Below are 21,084 nucleotides of genomic sequence, written 5' to 3' on the forward strand. Positions count from 1 at the left end.
GGAAGAATTCTTCCATCAACCTAGCTGTTGCCTCTTGGGGAGATGGATTAACTACAGTGACGTGAGGACCCTTCCCTTTGCTGTAGTGTCTACAGTGAAGTGCCAGAGCGGCATACCTGCAGTGCTGCAGCTGTGCTGGGGTACCCTGTGCAAATCCTCTACATGGTACAGTTTACTTCTCCCAGCACATCAACGTCGCTACACTAACCAGAGCTTTTTCAGTTGGGTGATGGCAGCTCCACTCCTATTCCACCTTGTCCTGCCCTCTCCCACAAGGGTGGAAATAGCCACTTCCCAACGGAGGCTGCTGTCCTTTCTGTGAGTTTACCACCATGCAAATTAGGCCACAGTCTGGCCATATGGTATTAGTGTTAATATTTTATTAAAGGAAACTAATGGAATGTAGTGGTCACACAGAAGAAAGCATCACTTAAAAGTTTAAGCACAATATTTTAAAATAAAATGAAATAGTATACTTGTAAAAAACAACAATATATTTAATGTCCAAAATGCTAGGTGCTTTACAGACATGCAAGAAGAATGGCCAAAAAGAGCTTGCAATTTAAATTAACAAAAATGTGGAACAGGGACAAGGGTAGTACAATAAGGAAGGGATGCTACACAGAACATTTTTAAAAAGCTTTTCCCCTTTTGTGTGCGCACGCACGTACATACTCACAAGTTTGTTTTTTCAATCAGGGCATATTTAATAAGTGTCCATCTAGTTGCAGCCGAATTACAGCATTTTTCTATAATACTTTATACATCTGGAAGAGTTACAGTCGCTGTGAGAGGCAACACTATCAATTTGCATATAGGTGTCACTTATTTTGAAACCAAGAAAATAGAAGGATTGTATGGCACAGGGTTTGGTAATGAATATAAAACCTTTCCACTCTACATCATTGTTTGTTCATAACTAGCTATGTTGGTAGTTTACAAATCATAGAATATAAGGGTTGGAAGGGACCCCAGAAGGTCATCTAGTCCAACCCCCTGCTCGAACCAGGACCAATTCCCAGTTAAATCATCCCAGCCAGGGCTTTGTCAAGCCTGACCTTAAAAACCTCTAAGGAAGGAGATTCTACCACCTCCCTAGGTAACGCATTCCAGTGTTTCACCACCCTCTTAGTGAAAAAGTTTTTCCTAATATCCAATCTAAACCTCCCCCACTGCAGCTTGAGACCATGACTCCTCGTTCTGTCATCTGATACCATTGAGAACAGTCTAGAGCCATCCTCTTTGGAACCCCCTTTCAGGTAGTTGAAAACAGCTATCAAATCCCCCCTCATTCTTCTCTTCTGCAGGCTAAACAATCCCAGCTCCCTCAGCCTCTCCTCATAACTCATGTGTTCCAGACCCCTAATCATTTTTGTTGCCCTTCGCTAGACTCTCTCCAATTTATCCACATCCTTCTTGAAGTGTGGGGCCCAAAACTGGACACAGTACTCCAGATGAGGCCTCACCAATGTCGAATAGAGGGGAACGATCACGTCCCTCGATCTGCTCGCTATGCCCCTACTTATACATCCCAAAATGCCATTGGCCTTCTTGGCAACAAGGGCACACTGCTGACTCATATCCAGCTTCTCGTCCACTGTCACCCCTAGGTCCTTTTCCGCAGAACTGCTGCCTAGCCATTCGGTCCCTAGTCTGTAGCTGTGCATTGGGTTCTTCCGTCCTAAGTGCAGGACCCTGCACTTATCCTTGTTGAACCTCATCAGATTTCTTTTGGCCCAATCCTCCAATTTGTCTAGGTCCTTCTGTATCCTATCCCTCCCCTCCAGCGTATCTACCACTCCTCCCAGTTTAGTATCATCCGCAAATTTGCCGAGAGTGCAATCCACACCATCCTCCAGATCATTTATGAAGATATTGAACAAAACCGGCCCCAGGACCGACCCTTGGGGCACTCCACTTGATACCGGCTGCCAACTAGACATGGAGCCATTGATCACTACCCGTTGAGCCCGACAATCTAGCCAGCTTTCTACCCACCTTGTAGTGCATTCATCCAGCCCATACTTCCTTAACTTGCTGACAAGAATACTGTGGGAGACCGTGTCAAAAGCTTTGCTAAAGTCAAGAAACAATACATCCACAAATAATAATGATGATTTTTAGGTGACAACTAATGGAGAGGCCAAGAGGTAAGCAAGCATGCAGACTGCATTACTTCCTCAAGCCTAGAGGCGGTTGCTGCAGGAGATGGGCAAAGGACAGTGGTGTCTCACGGTGGTGAAGGCTTTCACTGCTGTTGGCTACGATTACCATTTCTGTGCTCAGACTGAACACTGGAGCACCCTGCACTGTCAATCCAACACCTGGCACTACTACCAATTTGTTATCATATGAGGTATCTGATGAAAAAAAAGGTAGCGGCTACTATGTATGTAACTTTTCTGCTTCTATATACACCACCCCCTCCATAAAGGCCCGGATATTTATTTTTTAACCTAAACGTTTTAAAACTATTTTCCTAGGGGTTGTTTTGGCTGGAGACTCCAGAAATGGAGTGGGAACTTTTTTCAGCCCCAACTGAAGAGACAGGGGTGTTATTTCTTTAACAGAAAATCTTTGATTTTATCTTGCTCTCACATTTGTCAAAAGTTTGAATTCAACAGATAAACAAGCAAGAGTTTTAAACAGACTCTCTCAATTGCTCAGGTTTCAGTTTCTTGTAGTGTCATAATTCCTTTATTTCTTTAGTCCATCATAGAGGGTTCTTCTGCAAGAGTGAGGAAGTGAAGACCTAATATTCTTCTCTCAATGGACATACTGTACTTCTAATGTACAAAATGACCTTAGTGAAAATAAATACAAAATTAGAGAGACTCAAGCTTGTATGTGATAAAGCAGCAGACAGGTGAAGAATTTTTGCACATCTTGCTTTTGTGATTTATAATTCAGTTCTGTAAGAAAAATTCTCCCCACCCCTTTCGGTTACAATGTTATTTTTATAACTATTGTCCCAGTATTGACTTTTCCACATGACTAAATAGTGCCAAAGCCTCCCCTTCTAGCACCCAAAATAAGTCCACATGCACCCACACACACCACATTCAGGCTTACTCCCTATCCTGTCTGCTGCTCCCTATCTATTCCAACATCCCGAAATTTGGCTGAGGATAGTTTTGTGAAATGGTTCTTTAAATATGAGGCAAGGTGTTTTACAGTACAACAATACGATTTTTGTTGCTCTCCAAACATATACAACGAGGAATGAATAAGAAAGCTCATCATAATCAAAGAAGTTAATAAGAAAAACTTAACAGGGGATATTTTCTATCTTTGTATTCTGAATGCATTAAGAGATTTCAGTCCAGATTCACTAAAGCTGTCGTTCAATTGAGCATGTGATCTCTGAAGCCACTGGTGTTTTAAAATGGCTGTTCCTTTAGTAAACACCGATTAATTAAAAGTATCTTGATGCTGTGGGTTTCTTTTGTTAGGCCAGTAAGCTAAAGACCTCCATGTGGTTTGAGCGATTTGATTCACATAACTCTTTTTTCTTTTAAGGAGTAGGAACAAATCTCAACCACTTTGGATTTAAAACTACCCAGCAGTGCACTCACATACAAACAAAAGAGTCAAACAAAAAAATCACCCTTCTGTCCAGAACTGAGCCATATACTACCATCCTTACTCATGGTGACTAGTATATGTAGCCCCACTGAGATAGAGGTAAAATTCTGGCCCCACTGAAGTTAATGGAAAAACTCCCATTGACTTCACTGGGGCCAGGATTTCACCCAGTGTCTCGACGCACAGTAAAGAGTTATTCCGTGTGAAGAGGAGCAGCAGAACCTGGTCTTGTGCACTTTCAGAAATATCTTGCCTATACAATTATTTGCATCAGACTGAACTATTCTTCTCTCTACACACCCAGAACTTCCCTCAACACAATACTGAGGGAAGTTTGTGCTGGTATGGAAGAACAAATGGATTTCTCATAGCTACTTCCACACAGATAGTTACTCCAGCACCAAAGCTGTTCTCACTTTTATGGTTTTCCCACTCTCACTCTGACCACCAGGAATTTTAACTTACCATCAAGTTCCTAGTTACAAGGCTAACCAAAAAACCAGGGCTTCATTTCCTTCGCACCCTCCCCCACCCCCCCAATGCAGGACAATTCCCTGAAGTCACAATGAGAACCATAGGTGTACAGCACCTCAGGAAACAAACAAATCAAGCCACCTTTATTTAGGTGGCTAAGTATATCCCTAGGCAACTATATTTGCAAGTTTTGGTCAGTGCTAGTGCTTTAATTTCAACCATCAGCAGCAGCTTCACCAAGAGGGTTACTCTACAATAATATTTTTTGCTTTACAGAGGCTCTGAAGTGTTGGTTGCTGTATGTGAGGAAGCACCTGAAAAACTGCTTGAGTTATTTATGGGAGTAAAACAAGTTTTACAGATCTGTGGTTTATGAATAAAAGGAAGAATTTAATTTTTATATAAACAAGAAAAAGGAAGAAAGTCACCTGTATTAGATCGTTGTCTGTATTACAATCTCACTCGTTACTGAAATTACAGTTACAACCCTTTAAGAATCTGTGAGCTAGAAACTGTTTCTAGGGGGATTATTTTATTCTGTTATAAAAAAATAATAAATAAAATAAATAAATGCAAGTTATAAGAGGGGAAAGATAGAAATACAGAATTCTAATAGTAACTCAAAAGGCTACATTCACATAATTTTATGTTTAATATAAACTAGGCTCTTTACAAGGAAAAAAGCAAGGACAGAGGTGCTAATGATTTAGAGTTTTGTAACAATAATAGAGAGTGGGTGAAAAAGATCACTCCTCCTTTCTCTGCCACTTTTAGGTTGCCTGACACTCCAGAGTGGTTAAAAGGGGATGACCTACATGAAATGAGTTGGTGATCCTAGTGAGCGGCAGTGCTCATCACAAAAGCCACTATCACAAGCTAGTACTTTTGTTGGTCTCTTTCCCAAGACAAAAACTGAAACAGCAGACTCTTATTGAGTCAATATCAAGAGTTAGCGCATAAAGGCATTTTAAAATGTGAGCCACACACAACATCGCATGTGTGGTTTAATACCATTAGAAGAACCGTGTCAGGTTAATTTTTTTAATCCAGATACGGAGAGTACCCTTTAAATAGTATGCCCTCAACTTTTAAAATATGTAGCATCTTTCTCTTCCCCTGATGATACTTAGAGATTTTTCAGGAAGGGAGAAACAATGTACAATGAATTGACAAAACACGAAGTGCTCTCAGTATACACACAAAAAAAGGGAACAAATGCCAATAATTTTAAGAAGCGTTATGTACAAGCACAGAAGGTACAAAAAGTTACAGAAATGGGATTCTCAAACTGACAGAAAAGGAGTACTTGTGACACCTTAGAGACTAACAAATTTATCTAAGGTGCCACAAGTCCTCCTTTTCTTTTTGCGGATACAGACTAACACAGCTGCTACTCTGAAACCTGTCAAACCGATAGCATTTCTTTAACATCAGCACAATTTTTTGGATAGCTACAGGCCTGAAAGTATTTTCAATAGATTAGTTTAAAAGAACATGTATTAATTCATTCAACTTACTGCATTGGGTGATCTTTCGGATATTAGAAGTTATATGTTGAGCTAGCTGGGTTGGATCCCCATCAATGCCTGTACTGTTCGACATGGCTGAATAGACTGTCCACTAAGAAGATCAAAGGTGTGAGAAGGTCAGAATTTCATCAAGTGAAGGCACCTAAAAATAAAAAGTAAGTAGTTATACACTGGTAATTCTGCAAGTCCATAATGCATTTTATCAGGTTAGAGCGCACACAGACTGAAAAACTCCAACAACATGAAACTCCACCATACAATCCTATTTGGCCTTTACCAAGTAAGTCTGTTTTGAAAAGGGCATTTTAGAGAATGATTTCTCAAACTAAAGGAAGGATGTGAAACCATTTCAGAGCCTGTTACATGACATAGGCCTGAGATTTTGTGACTATGACTGTCAATTAGAAGATCAGACTAGATGATCACAATGGTCGTATCTGGGCTTGTAATCTATGAATCAGCAAATCACAGAAACAGCTTCCTATGAGAACAATTAGGTCAAATCTGTCAAGTTTAATATAAGATTTTTCCTACCCATACAAATAAGGAAACCCTCATAAATTGGAAAAAAAAAAAAAAAAAACACCAGAAACTCTATCCAGAGAAACTACATTAGAAATTCAAGAAAATGAATATATTAGAAATATTCACACTTTACTCCCCATGAAAATTGAAGTCTCTGTTGCAACTTTAACTACTTTAACTCTGTCTTCTGACTACTTGTCCATAACATTTTTTTTTAGGCTTTTCTCTCTAGAGATTCTAACTCTTGTAGTCTTATCTGTAACCTGATTTTCCTTTTAGTGCTCGGACAGGCCATTTTACCCAGTGTAAATGACACTATTGCTCAAAATGGAGACGTTTTTGTGCAACCTAGGGATACTACCTGAATTTTTAGTTACAATAATTTTGAAAAAGTATCTCATCAAAACAAGCCTTACATGAATCTTTTACAAGACAATCTTCGCTATACAGCATAAACATACATAAAATCTTTTACAAGTGTACACTGCTTTCCCTAGTGCCCTCATAACCTAGGTGACTGTACAGTGGCTTGTACAACGGGGTCCTAATTGCTGTTTGGAGCCCTTAAAGCATAACTGAAACTACACTCAGAGAAACATTATATAGAGCACAGGTCCCTAAACTGTGGGGTACACTCCCCTCTGCTCCTGGGCCCCCCCACAACATGCCTCCACACCACCCAGTTTGGGGACCTCAAGGAAATACTCAACAATTCAGTTTATAAGACTATAAATACAGGTGAATTTTTCATTAGTGACAAGTAGGTTACTGAATGATAGGTTAAATGCATTTCTCACAGTGTACATAAACACAATCATTCTGTTTTAAGAGCTTTTGGTCTCAGTTTTCAGAAATGGATGTCCAGTTGGAGACACATTGAAAATCAGATCTTTAAAAGAAGTGGTGACCCTGCTCAAACTTTGAGAGCAATGCCAGATGCTGGTAAGAACAGCTAATGAAAGTTTCTTCATCTTTACTCAATTTTGTAAGACAGCAAGAGAAGCCTGATTACATTAGTATAAATAAAGGATACAGGTCAGCACAATGTGAGAACAGGTTAAATGGTTATTTTATTACAACGCACTTTTCATACAGACTGGCTCCCTATACATTTGTACATACATTAAAAGAGATTAGCGGTGAAGGCAAGAAAGAAAAGCTAGGTTTCCAATCAAGACTGGAAACGAAATAGTAAATAAATGAGGTGGCAATATATGGGATGACATCTCAGCTAAGTACGTGTGACTGAAAAGATTCTCACACCAACACCACTTAGATTGTGTAAGCTATTTGGGGCAGGCACCAGCTTTTTTGTATGTTTACATTGTGCCTAGCACAATGATTGTACTATCATAGTATCTAGTAGCCCCAAACACACACAACAGTGAGCATGCTTTTGATGGACAATTTAGAGTCGATATAAACAATATTTACCACACTGGGGAAGCATCTTAAATACAGTAATGCCCCAACTGCATTAAGACCAACTGTTGCAAAAGTATTCTCCTCAGTAGACAAAGCTAGTAGATTCTGGCAATTCTGCTCTAGACTGTCAGCTGAAACTGACAACCTTCAGAGGGCCATTCAAAAACTACCACCTCTCAGTCAATATCACAAATTCCTCAAGAAATACCCCAAAGGAGCATAAGACAGAAACTGCAAGGCCGGATGAAAATGGAAGCTTTATGGCCTGTGCTTTAGTTTATAAGAAGCAGGAGAAAACAAAATTCAGAGAAAACCTGGATTTGTGCTGGAAATGGTCCAACTTGATTATCATACACATTGTAAGGAGAGTGATCACTTTAGATAAGCTATCACCAGCAGGAGAGTGGGGTGGGGGGAGGTATATTTTCATCCTTTGTGTGTATAAAAAGATCTTCTACACTTTCCACAGTTTGCATCCGATGAAGTGAGCTGTAGCTCACGAAAGCTTATGCTCAAATAAATTGGTTAGTCTCTAAGGTGCCACAAGTACTCCTTTTCTTTTTGCGAATACAGACTAACACGGCTGTTACTCTGAAGTGAATAAGTTAATGTGTTGTATATTGTTCTTTGAGAAGACAAGGTTGGAAAAGGGCACTTTCCATTCAAACCAGAATGGAGCAATGTTTGCAATAGTCCTTAGTTCTACAGACTGGGGTCAGCACCTGAGAGAGATCTGTCTCCTCTGCCTACCAGCCTTATCTTTGGGATACATATTTTCGTACAGTTACCCCTGTATTGAGTTCAATAACTTGTGTTTTACCAAAGCATACCTTCCCGAAAGGCATCCAGTCTTGATCTGAAGACATCAAGAGATGGAGAGACCCTACCACTTCCCTTGGTAGTTTGTTCCAATGGTTAATCACCATCCCTGTTAAAAAGGTGCACTTTATTTCTAACTTGAATTTGTCTGGCTTCAGCTTCCAGCCATTGGTTCTTGTTAGGCCTTACATGCTAAAAAACTGCCTTGTGCCTGGATTTCCTTCCCTTACATGTTGCACAGGACTCCACATTTAAATAGAAAATATCCACATTTGAAAGCTCACTATGACAGGCACTGATGGGAGAAGCACAGATCAAGTTTTAGATTTCAGCTTTGACAACAAAAATATTTTCCCCCAAAAGCAAATCAGTTTCAATTATTGAGTCTCATGCCTTGTTTACTGGTTTGCTACTTTTGACTATATAGCAGAAGGATCTTCTTGAAAACTAGCCTATGTATGACATAATCAGAACTATTTACCAAGGACCTTACAGTTTAAGTGACAATTTAGGTCCTTATCAACTGCTGGAAATGGCCTACCTTGATCATCACTACAAAACATTTGTCTCCCCTCCTGCTGGTAATAGCTCACCTTACCTGATCACTCTTGTTACAGTGTGTATAGTAACACCCATTGTTTCACGCTCTCTGCGTATATAAAAATCTCCCCACTGTATTTTCTACTGCATGCATCCAATGAAGTGAGCTGTAGCTCACAAAAGCTTATGCTCAAATAAATTTGTTAGTCTGTAAGGTGCAACAAGTACTCCTTTTCAATTTAGGTCCTGACCTTGCAAAAAATTTATCCGCATACAATTTTAAACATACGAGCAGTCATTGACTTCAATAGAAATAGTCACATGCTTAAAGTTAAGCATATCTGAGTCTTGCAGGATCAGAGTTTTACTCAATAAGTAGCTCTAGAGAAGTCAGTGGGACTCCTTGCTGAGTAAGGTTCTACCACCTTTACACTGAATAGTATCAGCTCCACCACAAGCAATCTGACCATTTTTCAAAGAAATGTTATTTTTTTAAAGTTTCTTTAGCTGGAAAAAGTATTTTGCTCAACTTTCTTCAAACTTCCAAAACAAGTTCTCACTTTCAGTAACCATTTTTTAAACAGGTGCACAAAATATTTACAGGAAAATTTGGCTCAAAATGAAACCTGCTGCAATAGGGTTGCCAACCCTCCAGGCCTGGCCCGGAATCGGCATCAGCATCGATCTCCCGGTAACTACTGAAAGCAATCCAAGAGATTTTAATAGGATATTTTAAGAAAATGACATTACATCATGTTTTATTGTTTGTTTGTTTTTTGGGGGGGGGGGGAGGAGGGGAGGAGAAACCTCCCGGAATAGCTTCCCGGAGTTGGCAACCCCACGTTGTAACCTTAGCTGTAGAAAGATTACTGTCTTGCTATACTCACACTACTTCAACAAAATATTACTCAATCCTCCTCATTCATACAGGTTTCACCATTGTCTGTATAATATTTTGATATATTAAAATAAAAGGCAATCAAGATGTTCTTGACTCTGCAGTGGTTTAAATGGGAACCATATCTATGAACCGACAGGTACATCCATACCAGCCCAGCACCTGTTACTACCTTTAGCAGTCACTTTGGAATAGGTAATTTTTTTTGTTTTGTTATTTTTTAAAAGAATACATAAATTCTTGTTAGGATGAGCCTAAAAAAAAAAGCAAGTGAAGGGACGAGAGCAGTATACTACACCGTACTACAAACGTTCCCTAGGTCTAGGAGTCAGACACATCCTCACAATTGACTCCTAATATTTAGCAACAAGCAGTTATGAGTAAACATTTCACCTTATTAGAGATCAGTATTTTTTCCAGTGGGGGAGGGAGGGAGTTCTCAACCCAGAGTATGTATGTAAACAAAATTGTTATTTTTTCCCCTTTAAAAGTTAAAAACCAAATCCCTTTCTACAATCAGCTTTTGAAACAGAAGAACTAAGTTCTGAGACATTTGAGAAGAAAGTAAGTTTTAAAGATGCTGAAAACCTCACTTTTGCCCATCATTATTGCAGCATGAGAGCAAAGTGAATACAATAAGTCAGCCTGCTTAATTCTCCAATACATTCTCAAAATACTACAGCGTCAGTCATACATAAAAAGATGGCAATGATCCTACAGGCAGGTCCCTGAGATAGTCAATATCTGGGACCCCTTTGACCTTCTTCGCAAAGTCTAGAGATAGTATTTTAGTGAAATAAATTGACCCAGTTATCAAGTTAACATGGTAGGAGAGTTTGCAATGTTTTTGTTTCCTTTCAATTCAAATTAAAATACATAACAGGATGTATGTTTTTAAAAGGTCCTAAGGATCAAGACACTCAGGTAATTCAATTTAAAGTTTATAAGATATACCAGACATACAAAGAAGAAAAAAATGACACTCTTAACTTCAACTCCCAGCTGAATGTATGAAGATTTAAAAAGCTAAATTTGCTCGTTATCAGACTGTGCAATAGGTTAATTGATTTAGTAGGAGTCTTCTCCAGAATTAACTCTGTTTACATCAGGATGGAATTAGAATCAGTCACATGGGTCATGTAACATTTATTAAGTACTGGTGATTTTATTCATAAGCACTGTTCTTAACAAAAAATAAATACTGCGCTTATTATTTGATTTTCTTCCCCCACCCTTCCTTCCAACTTTTCTCTTCTTTTGATGTCACACAGAATGGAGGAGACATTTGTCTGGGTTAGCATTTGCAAGCCTCACAGAACAACTGAGTCTTTAGGATAGATTTGAATAAAAAGAAACTGATTGGAGGCCTGGCTAAATAGGATCAGGAGATCAGAGAGCATGGAAAAAGGTACAAAAATGGAGTGGAAGAAGAAAACAAAGAGCCAGTAAAGCTGGTATAGTTGACAGTGAAGACCAAGAAAGGGTGGAGGAAAATATGATGCAATAAGAACCTGCAGTTTATCTTGCAGTATCAGATTTCTTATCCCGTACTCATTTTGAAGCAGATAATGTCTGTACATATTTGTACACCATCTAGCGTAGTTGGGCCCTGATCACAATTAGGGCCTCTAAGAAATACTATAATAAAGTATAATAAGGTCTGTTTCTAAGAGCTCCTCCTCAGATTAAAAAGTTAGTTCTGCTAACATGTAAAACCCCACCTGTCCTCAATGTGGGTCATGGAAGTAACTGTTTATTGGAAATAGCTAAACATGAAAAACATGAGGGGAAACAAAATATTTTATGGAAGGATATGGTTTCCATTTTGTGCATTTAGGGGAAGCCTCACTAAATTGTTTCAGAATAACTTACTTTCAGTTTCAGTTTAGGGTATTTAAGAATTGATTATTTTTACTAGCAGCATTTGTTTAGATAATACCAGGCTCAGACACTTTGTTCTCCTTCAACAACTAATGCAATTGTGAATCATGTCAGTAATCCTTGTCCAGATATATACATTGCAGCTCAATTGGTCGGGTGTGTTGAGTATTTTGCACTGTTTGTACACTTATCCTGGTAACTAATGAATATATCCATTTAATGAACATTTGCTCTGAGGTTTTCCCATAAAAAACAAAACACAAAACAAAACACACACACTGAGTTTACTTATTTGCATTTCAGAGTGGACAATAAAACCAGTCACGTTTAACTTTTGTTTCTAGATACTGTCAATTTTTCTTTTCTCGTACTGTAGCAAAGAGGTGCGCAAATTTTTCAGCCAAGGTCATATTAGCATCATGCCAGAAGCCTAAAGGATGGACCTAATTTGCACAGTCAATTAAGTAAAATAAGTTATAGTTTTATGGGTATATGTGTTTTAATTAGGACTCTACGTTTGTCATGGAGGTCACGGATTCTGTGACATTCCGTGACTTTTGCAGCCACCGGTGTGGCTGACCCTAGGGTCCCCCAAGCAGCTGGCTCTGGGGACAGCCACACCAGCTCCTCCTGGAACAGCTCTGCAGCCAGTTGCCAGGTTTTCCAATAACGCCAGTCGCACCAGCCGCTGCTGGAGCGGCCCTGGGGCCAGCTGCACCAGCCACTACTCAGACAGTCCCCAGGACCAAGTGAGCAGGAGCCGGTGCGGCTTTTAATTTAATCAGGGGTATTTATAACGTAAGTCATGAACAGGTCACATGCCATGAATTTTTGTTTATTGTCCATGACCTGACCATGACTTTTACTAAAAATACCCGTGACTAAACTGTAGCCTTAATTATAATATTTCCATCTCCTTTAATATGTTTTACTCAGAAATAGCCCAGGACTGAAACAACAGGACTCATGCATGTAAGGAATTAGGCACTAACAAGGACCACTGAATATCATCTGTATTAAAATTCACCAAATATTGTGCTAATTGTACAGCACCTAACACAACTGGGCCCCCATGGGGCCTCTGGAAACTACTACAATATAAATAAAGAACAATTCAGCAGAAAACTGTCCCCAAAGTAAGCTATTTAAATAAAATGTGACACTAGCTTCTTCAAGAGGAAAATTTATAAACTTTGGGGCAAACAACCCGAAGTAACAGAAGAACAAAACCATTACTTTGAAGACATAGTATTAAGGAAAGAGTATACCCTCAGCACACTTTATGACTCCATTTACAGAATTTAATCTATTTAGCTTGACAAAGAGAGGTTACGGGGTGACCTGGTTACAGTCTGTAAATATCTACATGGGGAAACAAGTATTTAATGATGGGCTCTTCAATCAAGCAAAGAAAACAACATGATCCAATGGAAGTTGAACCTAGACAAATTCAGACAGGAAATAAGGCATAATTTTTTAACAGTGAGAGTAATTACCATTGAAACAGTTTACCAAGGGGCCAGGGTGGATTTTTCATCACTTAAAAATTTAAGTTAAGATTGGCTGTTTTTCTAATTTAAAAGATATGTTCTAGGAATTATTTGGGGGAAATTCTATGGCCTGTGTTTCTCTCTGGTTGAAAACAACTGTGTGCTTCTGGCATTGGAATCTATGAATGTATTCAAGACCCCCATCTCTCTGTAGGAACATAGATAGCTGCAACATATCACAAATTATCTTATGTGACAACAGGCCAAGCAGACTTTGAGCACATTAGCTTATTTACACAAAAATATATGCTTAACACCACAAATCTTGAATGTGATAACGAGCACAAGATGAAGGATTCTCTTCCTCAGGCTTTCACATGCTAACTTCCTGCACACAGAGAGTCCAGCAACTTCCAAAGAACACTACAATGCCTGCTTTTAAGAGGGTGAAGGGGAAGTAGGGGAAAAAGGGAAAAGGACTCTGCTTCAAAATAAGTGCAGATAACTGGGGTGTAAACCCACACCACGCTAGCCTGCCGTGCACAATGTGGACCCTGCTGCTGCATACTAAAAACTCAGTTGTACGCTTTGCTCTATCCCACTTTGAAACGGAAGCAGATTAACGTACACAATGAACCCTTTCGTGCCCGCACAGGCAGTTGGTGCGCAGTAGGCTACTGCAAGGCAGCTTTATGCTCCAGCTTGCTGAAAACTGTTTGTGTAGGCAACCCCTAAAAAGGGATACCTACAAGGATGTGTGTGTTGGTTAAGACTATAGCAGAAGCCAGGCAGCAGGAGAGCAGGGCAAGATTTAGGCAGAAGTCCCACGGTCAAGCAGCTTTGGGGGTAGCACTGGACTCATGATTCCAATGAAGCGCCTGGCGCAGGCAGAAGACAGGAACGCCGCAATTCTCTACCCTCGCAACAACGGCAGGGCTGCTAAAGGAGGCAGAAGGGGGTGGGGTGGGGGTGCTTTGGCTTGGCGTGTCCTAAGCCGGTCTCTCTGGAAGTAGGAGGCGCACACGCGCCCGCACCTCACAAGCCCTGCCCGCCCCCGAACGCGTCCCTCGTCCAGCACGCTCGGCGTGCAAGGCACCTTCCGGCCATGGGCCACTCCCGGCGCGGGGAAAACAGGCCGAGAGGTGGAGGGCTGGGGCGGGGGTTGCCCCGCTCCACGCTCCCGGGGCCGCCAGCAGAGCGAGGGCTGCCCGCTCTCCAGCCGGCTGCGGGGAGAGGCAGGGCGCACGGAACTGCAGCAACTGGGCTGAGGGCCCCGGGAACGCGGAACTAAGCCCTTCCCGTGGGCGCCGCCGCCGCCTCAGCGCGGCCCCTCCCTCTCCCGCGGGCAGTCCTGGGGGCTCGCCTGGCGGGCAGGGCGGCCCCGGCTGCCCCCCTTGCCGCAGAGCGGCTGGGAACAGGGCGGCGCCCCCTGGGAAAAGCGAGTCCCGCTGCGCCCCAGGCTCCCCGAGGCGCCTCTTACCGGGCCCCAGCAGCTCTGCCTCCCAGCGCCCCGCCCCCAGCACAGCTGGGCTCCGGACCCCGCACTGCAGCCGCCGCCGCCGCCGCCTCTCAGCTGACCGGCCGCTCCCGCGGCTGCGGCAGAAGTCCCCGGGAAAAGAGGCGGGGCTGGGGACGCCGGCCCCGCCCCCTCTGCTTGGCCCGGTCGTGAGGAGTGGCGACGAAAGCAGCCGCCTTCCGCCCCGTACCGGGCTGAGCTGTGGGTGCAGCTGCTGGGGCTTGTGGCCAGCGTAGGGCGGCTCCATAATGGGGAAGCGGGTGCCTCCCTGTCCCCACAGGCAGGAGCGGCAGGTTTGTATAATTTTTGGTGGCGCCCAGAGCGAGTCCAAGTCCCTCCCCCCGACCACACCTGCCTAGGGCTCGGGGAGGAAGTTTGGGTGCTGGATGCAAGGTCTGGGCTGGGGCAGGGGGTCGGATTGCAGGAGGGGGTTTGAGTGCAAGAGGGGGTTAGGGGTGCAGGCGCTGGGTGGAAGTTTGACTGCAGGAGGGATGTGGGCTCTGGGAGGGAGTTTGGGTGCTGGGTGCAGGCTCTGGCCTGGGACAAGGGGTTGGGGTGCAGGAGGTGGGTTGGGGTGCTGGGTGTGGGCTCTGGGAGGGGGTTGGGTGCGGGCTCTGGGCTGGGATAGAGGTTTGGGGTGCAGGAAAGGGTTTGGGGATGAGGAGTCTGGGGTGCAGCAGGCAGGCTGCCCCGGGGCTGGGGACGGGGGCCAGACAGGAGGACTCCTCCCAGCCCTCTCCCTGCTGGCAGTAGTGAGCTGGGGGGGGGGGGGAAGGGCTCTCACTGCCCCCTCCTCCCCGGCACAACAGTCACTCAAGCCCCCGCAGGCTGCTGCTCAGAATGTCCAGCCAGGATAAGCCCCCCACCTCCCTCAGAGTGGACTCAGAGTTGCCTGCCAGGGCGGGGGGCTGCTATGCGCCTCCTCCCTCCACAGGCGCAGCAGCCGCCTCAGCCAGCAGCAGCTGGCAAGGAAGCGCAGTGTGGAGCTGCAGGGGGAAGCTGCCTGCTGCCTAGGGCTGGCAGGAATGCTCGGGGGAGGGGGCATGCATGGGCGGCAGGCAGGGCCAGGAGAGAGACCTGGCCCCGAACATTGGTGGAGCCGGGCCATGAATTTGCTGGAGCACCACAGGCCCATACAGCTCACCACCCCTGCCACAGATAGGCATCATCATAAGGGATCCTAGGAGGATTGGATCCTCATTGCTCGGGATCTGTTACCCCTTTAACTACTCAACCATCTCTTTCTCAGCAGGGATGCTGCAGCTAAGAGTCTAGAGCACAGTCCTGCAGTACAGCCTGGACCACATCTTCTGCAGCAAAGTTCCTGGCTGTGGAGTGGAGCTGATTATCATCACCCTTGGGCTACTTTGTCCTAGTGCAAAGGATCCAGGGGTACAAGGTGATGTGGAACAAGACTCCCCCAGCAGGATGGCACAGCGAGACACAATGCCACAGATTAAGTAGCTGCCGCATGCACCACCCCCTTTCTGGGCTAGCTCTTCCACTTGGGTTTGAAGACCAGGTCTCAACAACAGGCCCACTTGTTGCTCCACACCCGCTAGGGTGGCTGATGGCACCATAAATAAGGCTACCTTTTAGTCACAGCTATTTGTAGTAAAAGTCACGGACAGGCAGTAAACAAAAATTCACAGTCTGTGACCTGTCCGTGACTTTTACTACAAATACCCGTGACTAAAACTTGGGCAGGGGACTGTGGGTGCTTTGGGGGGTGCACTCTGGGGGTGTTGCGGGTGCTGGGGGAACTGGCCCAGGGCACCCCGCTGGGGGTGGGGGCCAGGCAGTGTGGCCCGGGACCCTCCCTGTTGCTGGGGGGGAAGGGTTGGCGGGGCTGGCAGGGGCTCCCTACCTGGCTCCACGTCCCTGCAGCTCCTAGGCAGCGGAGGGGTCAGGAGGCTCTGTGCGCTGCTCCTGCCACAAGCACCAGCTGCTGCAGCTCCCATTGGCTGCAAACCGCAGCCAATGGGAGCTGATGGGGAGGGGCCCGTGGGCATGAGCAGCATGCAGCGCGGAGCCTTCCTCTGGCCCCTTCTCCACCTAGGAGCTGCAGGGACATGCCCCTTCCTCAACCCGTTGGCCATCGCCCCCTCCCACACACCCAAACTGCTGCTGCTGGCTCTGGGGCTGTCTGGTTTGGGCAGCCCCTGAGCCAGCAGCTGCAGAAGTCATGGAGGTCACAGAAAGTCACGGAATCCGTGACTTCTGTGACCTCTGTGAAAGACTCATAGACTTAAACATAAACAACATTAGCTTTCTGCCTGTTACCCACCCACACTGTCTGTGCATAACCTTGACCCCTAGGGTTTTATCTCTGAATCTGTTACAAATCTTGATTTCTTCAGTCATTACATTTTGAATAAATAATAGAATCTGAGGATTTGAAGGAAAAAAATCATGAGTGCAAAACTCCAAGTCAGTCAACACTTAAGTCTTGAAAATAAACAGCAATATTTTCCATGAAAATACGTGACAACAAATTTGTAATCTTTGCTTGCTTATTTTAAAAATACACTGCCAGAAATGTTAGAGCTGGTAAAGATGCATTGGCAGAGCTGTGGGAAACTAAAAGGTTTCATCTTGTGTGTTCTTTAAATCTGTGCTAAAGTGTTAAAAGTGTCAAGGACCTTTTTTGTGGTTGTTTTATTTAATCCTGTGCTTGCACCTTCTGAGTTTCACACAGATTTTAGAATTTGAATGAATACATGGAAATTCTCAGAGCTGAGCTTGGCTTGTACCACAGTGTTTAACACCTCCCACACCCAACCTACACACTTTTTAGAGAACTTTTCTAATACACATGAGGAAGGAAGTGGTTCTTTATGAAACTCCATCAAGGTTTATGAAAAACTTATCCTCAGTTCTCCTACAAGTTTTGCAAACCTTAGTGAAGGTTTCAGTGAACATACTTTGACTTTCAGATTATTAACGAAAGGTCATGGGATTTTACTACAAAGATACAGCTAACATGAACAGATTTTCAAATTGAAATATTGGGCCACTTCCCTTTGGAGAGGAGATAGCAAAGAACAGTTTTGGTGGAAACGTTTGAGGCTGCAGAGGTTCATAAGATTATTTGCAGGGTCTTGATTTCATGCTTGTGGCAGACCACAGCTCAATGGTGACAAATGCATGATAATGCATATTGGAAGTAATAACTGGAACTAATCATGCACATTACCGGGTTCTAAGTTAATTGTATTCACTCAGGAAAAAGACCAGGGTATACAAGTAGACAATGTAATGGAAACCTTTGCTCAATCAACAAGCAAACATAATGTTAGAATACATAAGGAATAGGATTAAAAATAATACTGAAAAAGTGATAATGTCTTTACATAAATCAATGTGATGCTCTTGCCTGGAGTTGTGTGTTAGTTCTGTCACCTCATCTCCAAAAGGATATAGCAAAAATACAGGGGGATTGGAGATGAGATATATTATTAGAGGTATGTGACGGGGCGCACTTGCCCCGCACTGGATGGGAAGGAGCTTATGCATAAAAGAGAGCAGCTCAGCTCGGTCAGGAGGAGATGCTCGTGGGGAAGTTTGTGTGCTAGGAGTGCCTGCTAAGGATGGCCTCTAGCCTGTGCCAGAGGAACATGGAGATGGGGACCCTCGCCTCAGACCCCAGCAGCCCATGGAGCCCCAGGGAGCGGCCAGTGCTGGGGAACTAAGAGGTCCCAAAGCCTCCTGGACTACAACGCCCGAGACTGTGGTAGGAAGTGACCTGGGGCAGTGTCGCAGTGGTATCTCCCACCAAGATACGCTTGGTGTGTTTTGGTGGGACTCCCTGCTGAGCAGTTAGCTGATTGTTCCACTGATACTAATATCCTGGATCAGGGCCCAGTGGAGTTGGGTGGGCCTGGGCCCCTCTATCTGGGCCACCAGCCCTCCTGCCAGCGGCCCCCATGAACTCTGGCCATTGGACCCACACTGTAGGGATGTTTCATGGACTCCAGCTGCTAGGCTGTACTACCCTGAATGAGCAGGGTGTTTGCATAGACTCTGTCCATTGGGCAACTCTACTCCACAGCTAAGCCCAGATGTGCAGACTTGAGTTGGGGTAAATAGGCATGTAGGGCACATGCACCTGCCCCTATTCCCCGAGGAAGGAATGCACACTTGCCCTGCACAGGATGGGGCCCACCTTAATTGTGTCACAAGATACCAAAAGGTGACAAGATTGAGACTGTAGTTTAGAGAAGACCCCCCCCCAAGTCCGACCTGTACCTCATGGTGACGGAGGGGGGTGTAACATCTGAAGTTGGGGGTTGCTTGTTGGAGCTATGCCATCAGTGATGAAGGCTTGTCCAAAATATCACGTTGGGTATTATGTGAAGGTGGACAGATCTAACATGAACCCTGAAAATGATGGCTAACACAGGTTGCGAAGATGCAGGGCACCTAGCTACCTGAGGTGAAGGAAGTCACTGAGAGACTCAACGGCTCAGGTTACACAGTGTGAAGCCAGTACTGGTAGACCAGGAAAAGGGTCGTGTTACTGCGCCTCAGTCTCATCCCAGTGGGACGAGGTATTTCCCTGGATAATCGTTCGCTCTTGTTTGTTGACCATGAATAATCTAGTACTCAGCACCAGGGTTAAAGCCCATGCCTTATTTTCAGCTGTAGATGCCTTGTCGGTGCCATCTCCCCTCAGTGCAAACATGACAGGTTTGTGTCAAAGCCCCCCTGGGGACGTGCGTCCTCTGATGTCAGCAGGCTCGTCTGCAGTACATGGTGACAATGCATCCAGTAGTATCTGGGATCTCTGGCAGTCCACCAAAATTGCAACTTGGAATGTTGGAACTCTTCACAGGCATGGTCATCAGGTCACTGTCTAATGTGAAATGGACCGTCTTGGTATATCAGTCGCAGGACTAAGAAGCAAGGCTGATAGATTACGGATGTCACGAAGTGGAAGATTACTTCTGTATTCTGGCAGCCCCAATCATTTATATGGGGTAGCACTGCGACTGCGAGGCGAGGCCAAGTCCTCCCTGACAACTTGGACACCCATGTCTCCTCATTTACTTATGGCACATCTTAAACATCGGCACAGTAACATCACTTTCATACTAGTCTATGTGCCGACAGAGGAATCTGACTCAGTTAAAGATCATTTCTGTGATTAATTGGAACATCTAGTATGTACAGTCCCTCCATATGATAATCTCATGATCCTGGGTGACCTAAATGCAGATACTGGCTCCCTGCGAACTGGATTTGAATAAGTCATTGGTCATTATGGTTCAGGCACAACGAGTGATAACTCTCGCCACTTGCTTACATTCTGTGCCCCGCAGAATCTTTCCATTCTTGGGTAATGGTGCAAGCAGTGACACATACACCAGATGTCATGGATCTCTCGTGATGGCATCACTTGGAAGGAGTTGGACCACATCATTGCAGGTGGCGAAGAGATGCCAATTGCGTGACAAGTATATGGTGGTATGGAATGCATGGCAAACACAGATCACCATCTAGTGGTCCCCCATATGATGTTGATGTTCCAATGAGCAGGTAAACCCTCTGCGATGATGAAGAAGTTTGACATCGACACATTCTGTTACAGATTTAGCCAACAGGTTTTGTACTGGCATCAGCAACAGATTCTCAGTTCTAACTAGTCTGCCAGATGACATGGAGGTTGCCTGATCCCTGTTCACTTCTACGCTCAACCAGTCTGCTGAGCAGACAATTGCCTGTAGGCATCCAGCTTGCTGACCATGGCTATCGGAGGAGGCCTTCCAGATAATTAAATTGAAGGCTGCAGTCTATCAGCATGGTGATAAGCATAGTCATAATCAGCTGAAGAGAAAATTTAATACCCTGGCATTCCGCGATCGTGAGTCACAGTATAACCAAGTGTTGGATGATGTCGAATTTGACTTAGCCAGGGGTGACTTGAAGCCAGCATTTCTCACCATTCACAACCTCAGTGGTCAAGAGGTAGTCAACTACAAACGGCATCCTGAATGACAGCCAAAGCCATCCATGTAAATTGGATGATGAGATTCTCTCACTGGCTGGAACGTTTAGTGTCCTGAACCATCCTTCAGCTGCCACTTGTTCAGAGCTGGATGATCTGGCAGCCACTGCAGTTCCAGATCCAGACATTTGTACTGATGCACCAACATTGAATGAAGTGAAGTGTGCTGTATTTAAACTGAAAAATGGGTGTGCAGCCGGTGCTGATCACATCCCCTCAGAGGTGCTAAAATGTGCTATTGATCCTGTAGCAGAATCACTTCTGGCCAGCTTTCATCTGGTGTGGAGAACTGGAACCCTGCCAAATGCCTGGAAGGACAGCATTGTGATCTCACTGTATACAGGCAAGGGACCGCACAGTGAATGTAAGAGCTGTAGGCTGATCGCCTTGCTCTC

General features: G+C 44.3%; 1 protein-coding gene and 1 long non-coding RNA gene across 2 annotated transcripts in view; one reads left to right on the forward strand and one right to left on the reverse strand.

Annotated features, from left to right (window-relative positions):
* Positions 1–14,785, reverse strand: part of STX7 (syntaxin 7) — a 44,743-nt gene extending 29,958 nt beyond the window's left edge. The window contains exons 1-2 of the mRNA XM_048844538.2: positions 14,647–14,785; positions 5,577–5,730 (exon numbers count right to left, since the gene is read on the reverse strand). Coding sequence (XP_048700495.1) covers positions 5,577–5,661 — 85 coding nt within the window. The 5' untranslated portion in view covers positions 5,662–5,730; positions 14,647–14,785. The remainder of the gene's footprint in view (positions 1–5,576; positions 5,731–14,646) is intronic.
* A 52-nt stretch (positions 14,786–14,837) lies between these two features.
* LOC125634168 (uncharacterized) lies at positions 14,838–17,328 on the forward strand. The gene is made up of 2 exons (XR_007355814.2): positions 14,838–14,975; positions 15,932–17,328. It is a non-coding gene; the product is annotated as an uncharacterized LOC125634168 (long non-coding RNA).
* The last annotated feature ends 3,756 nt before the right edge of the window (positions 17,329–21,084 follow it).

This window comes from Caretta caretta, chromosome 3 (genome assembly GCF_965140235.1).
Source record: "Caretta caretta isolate rCarCar2 chromosome 3, rCarCar1.hap1, whole genome shotgun sequence".
Taxonomy (NCBI): Eukaryota; Metazoa; Chordata; order Testudines; family Cheloniidae; genus Caretta; species Caretta caretta.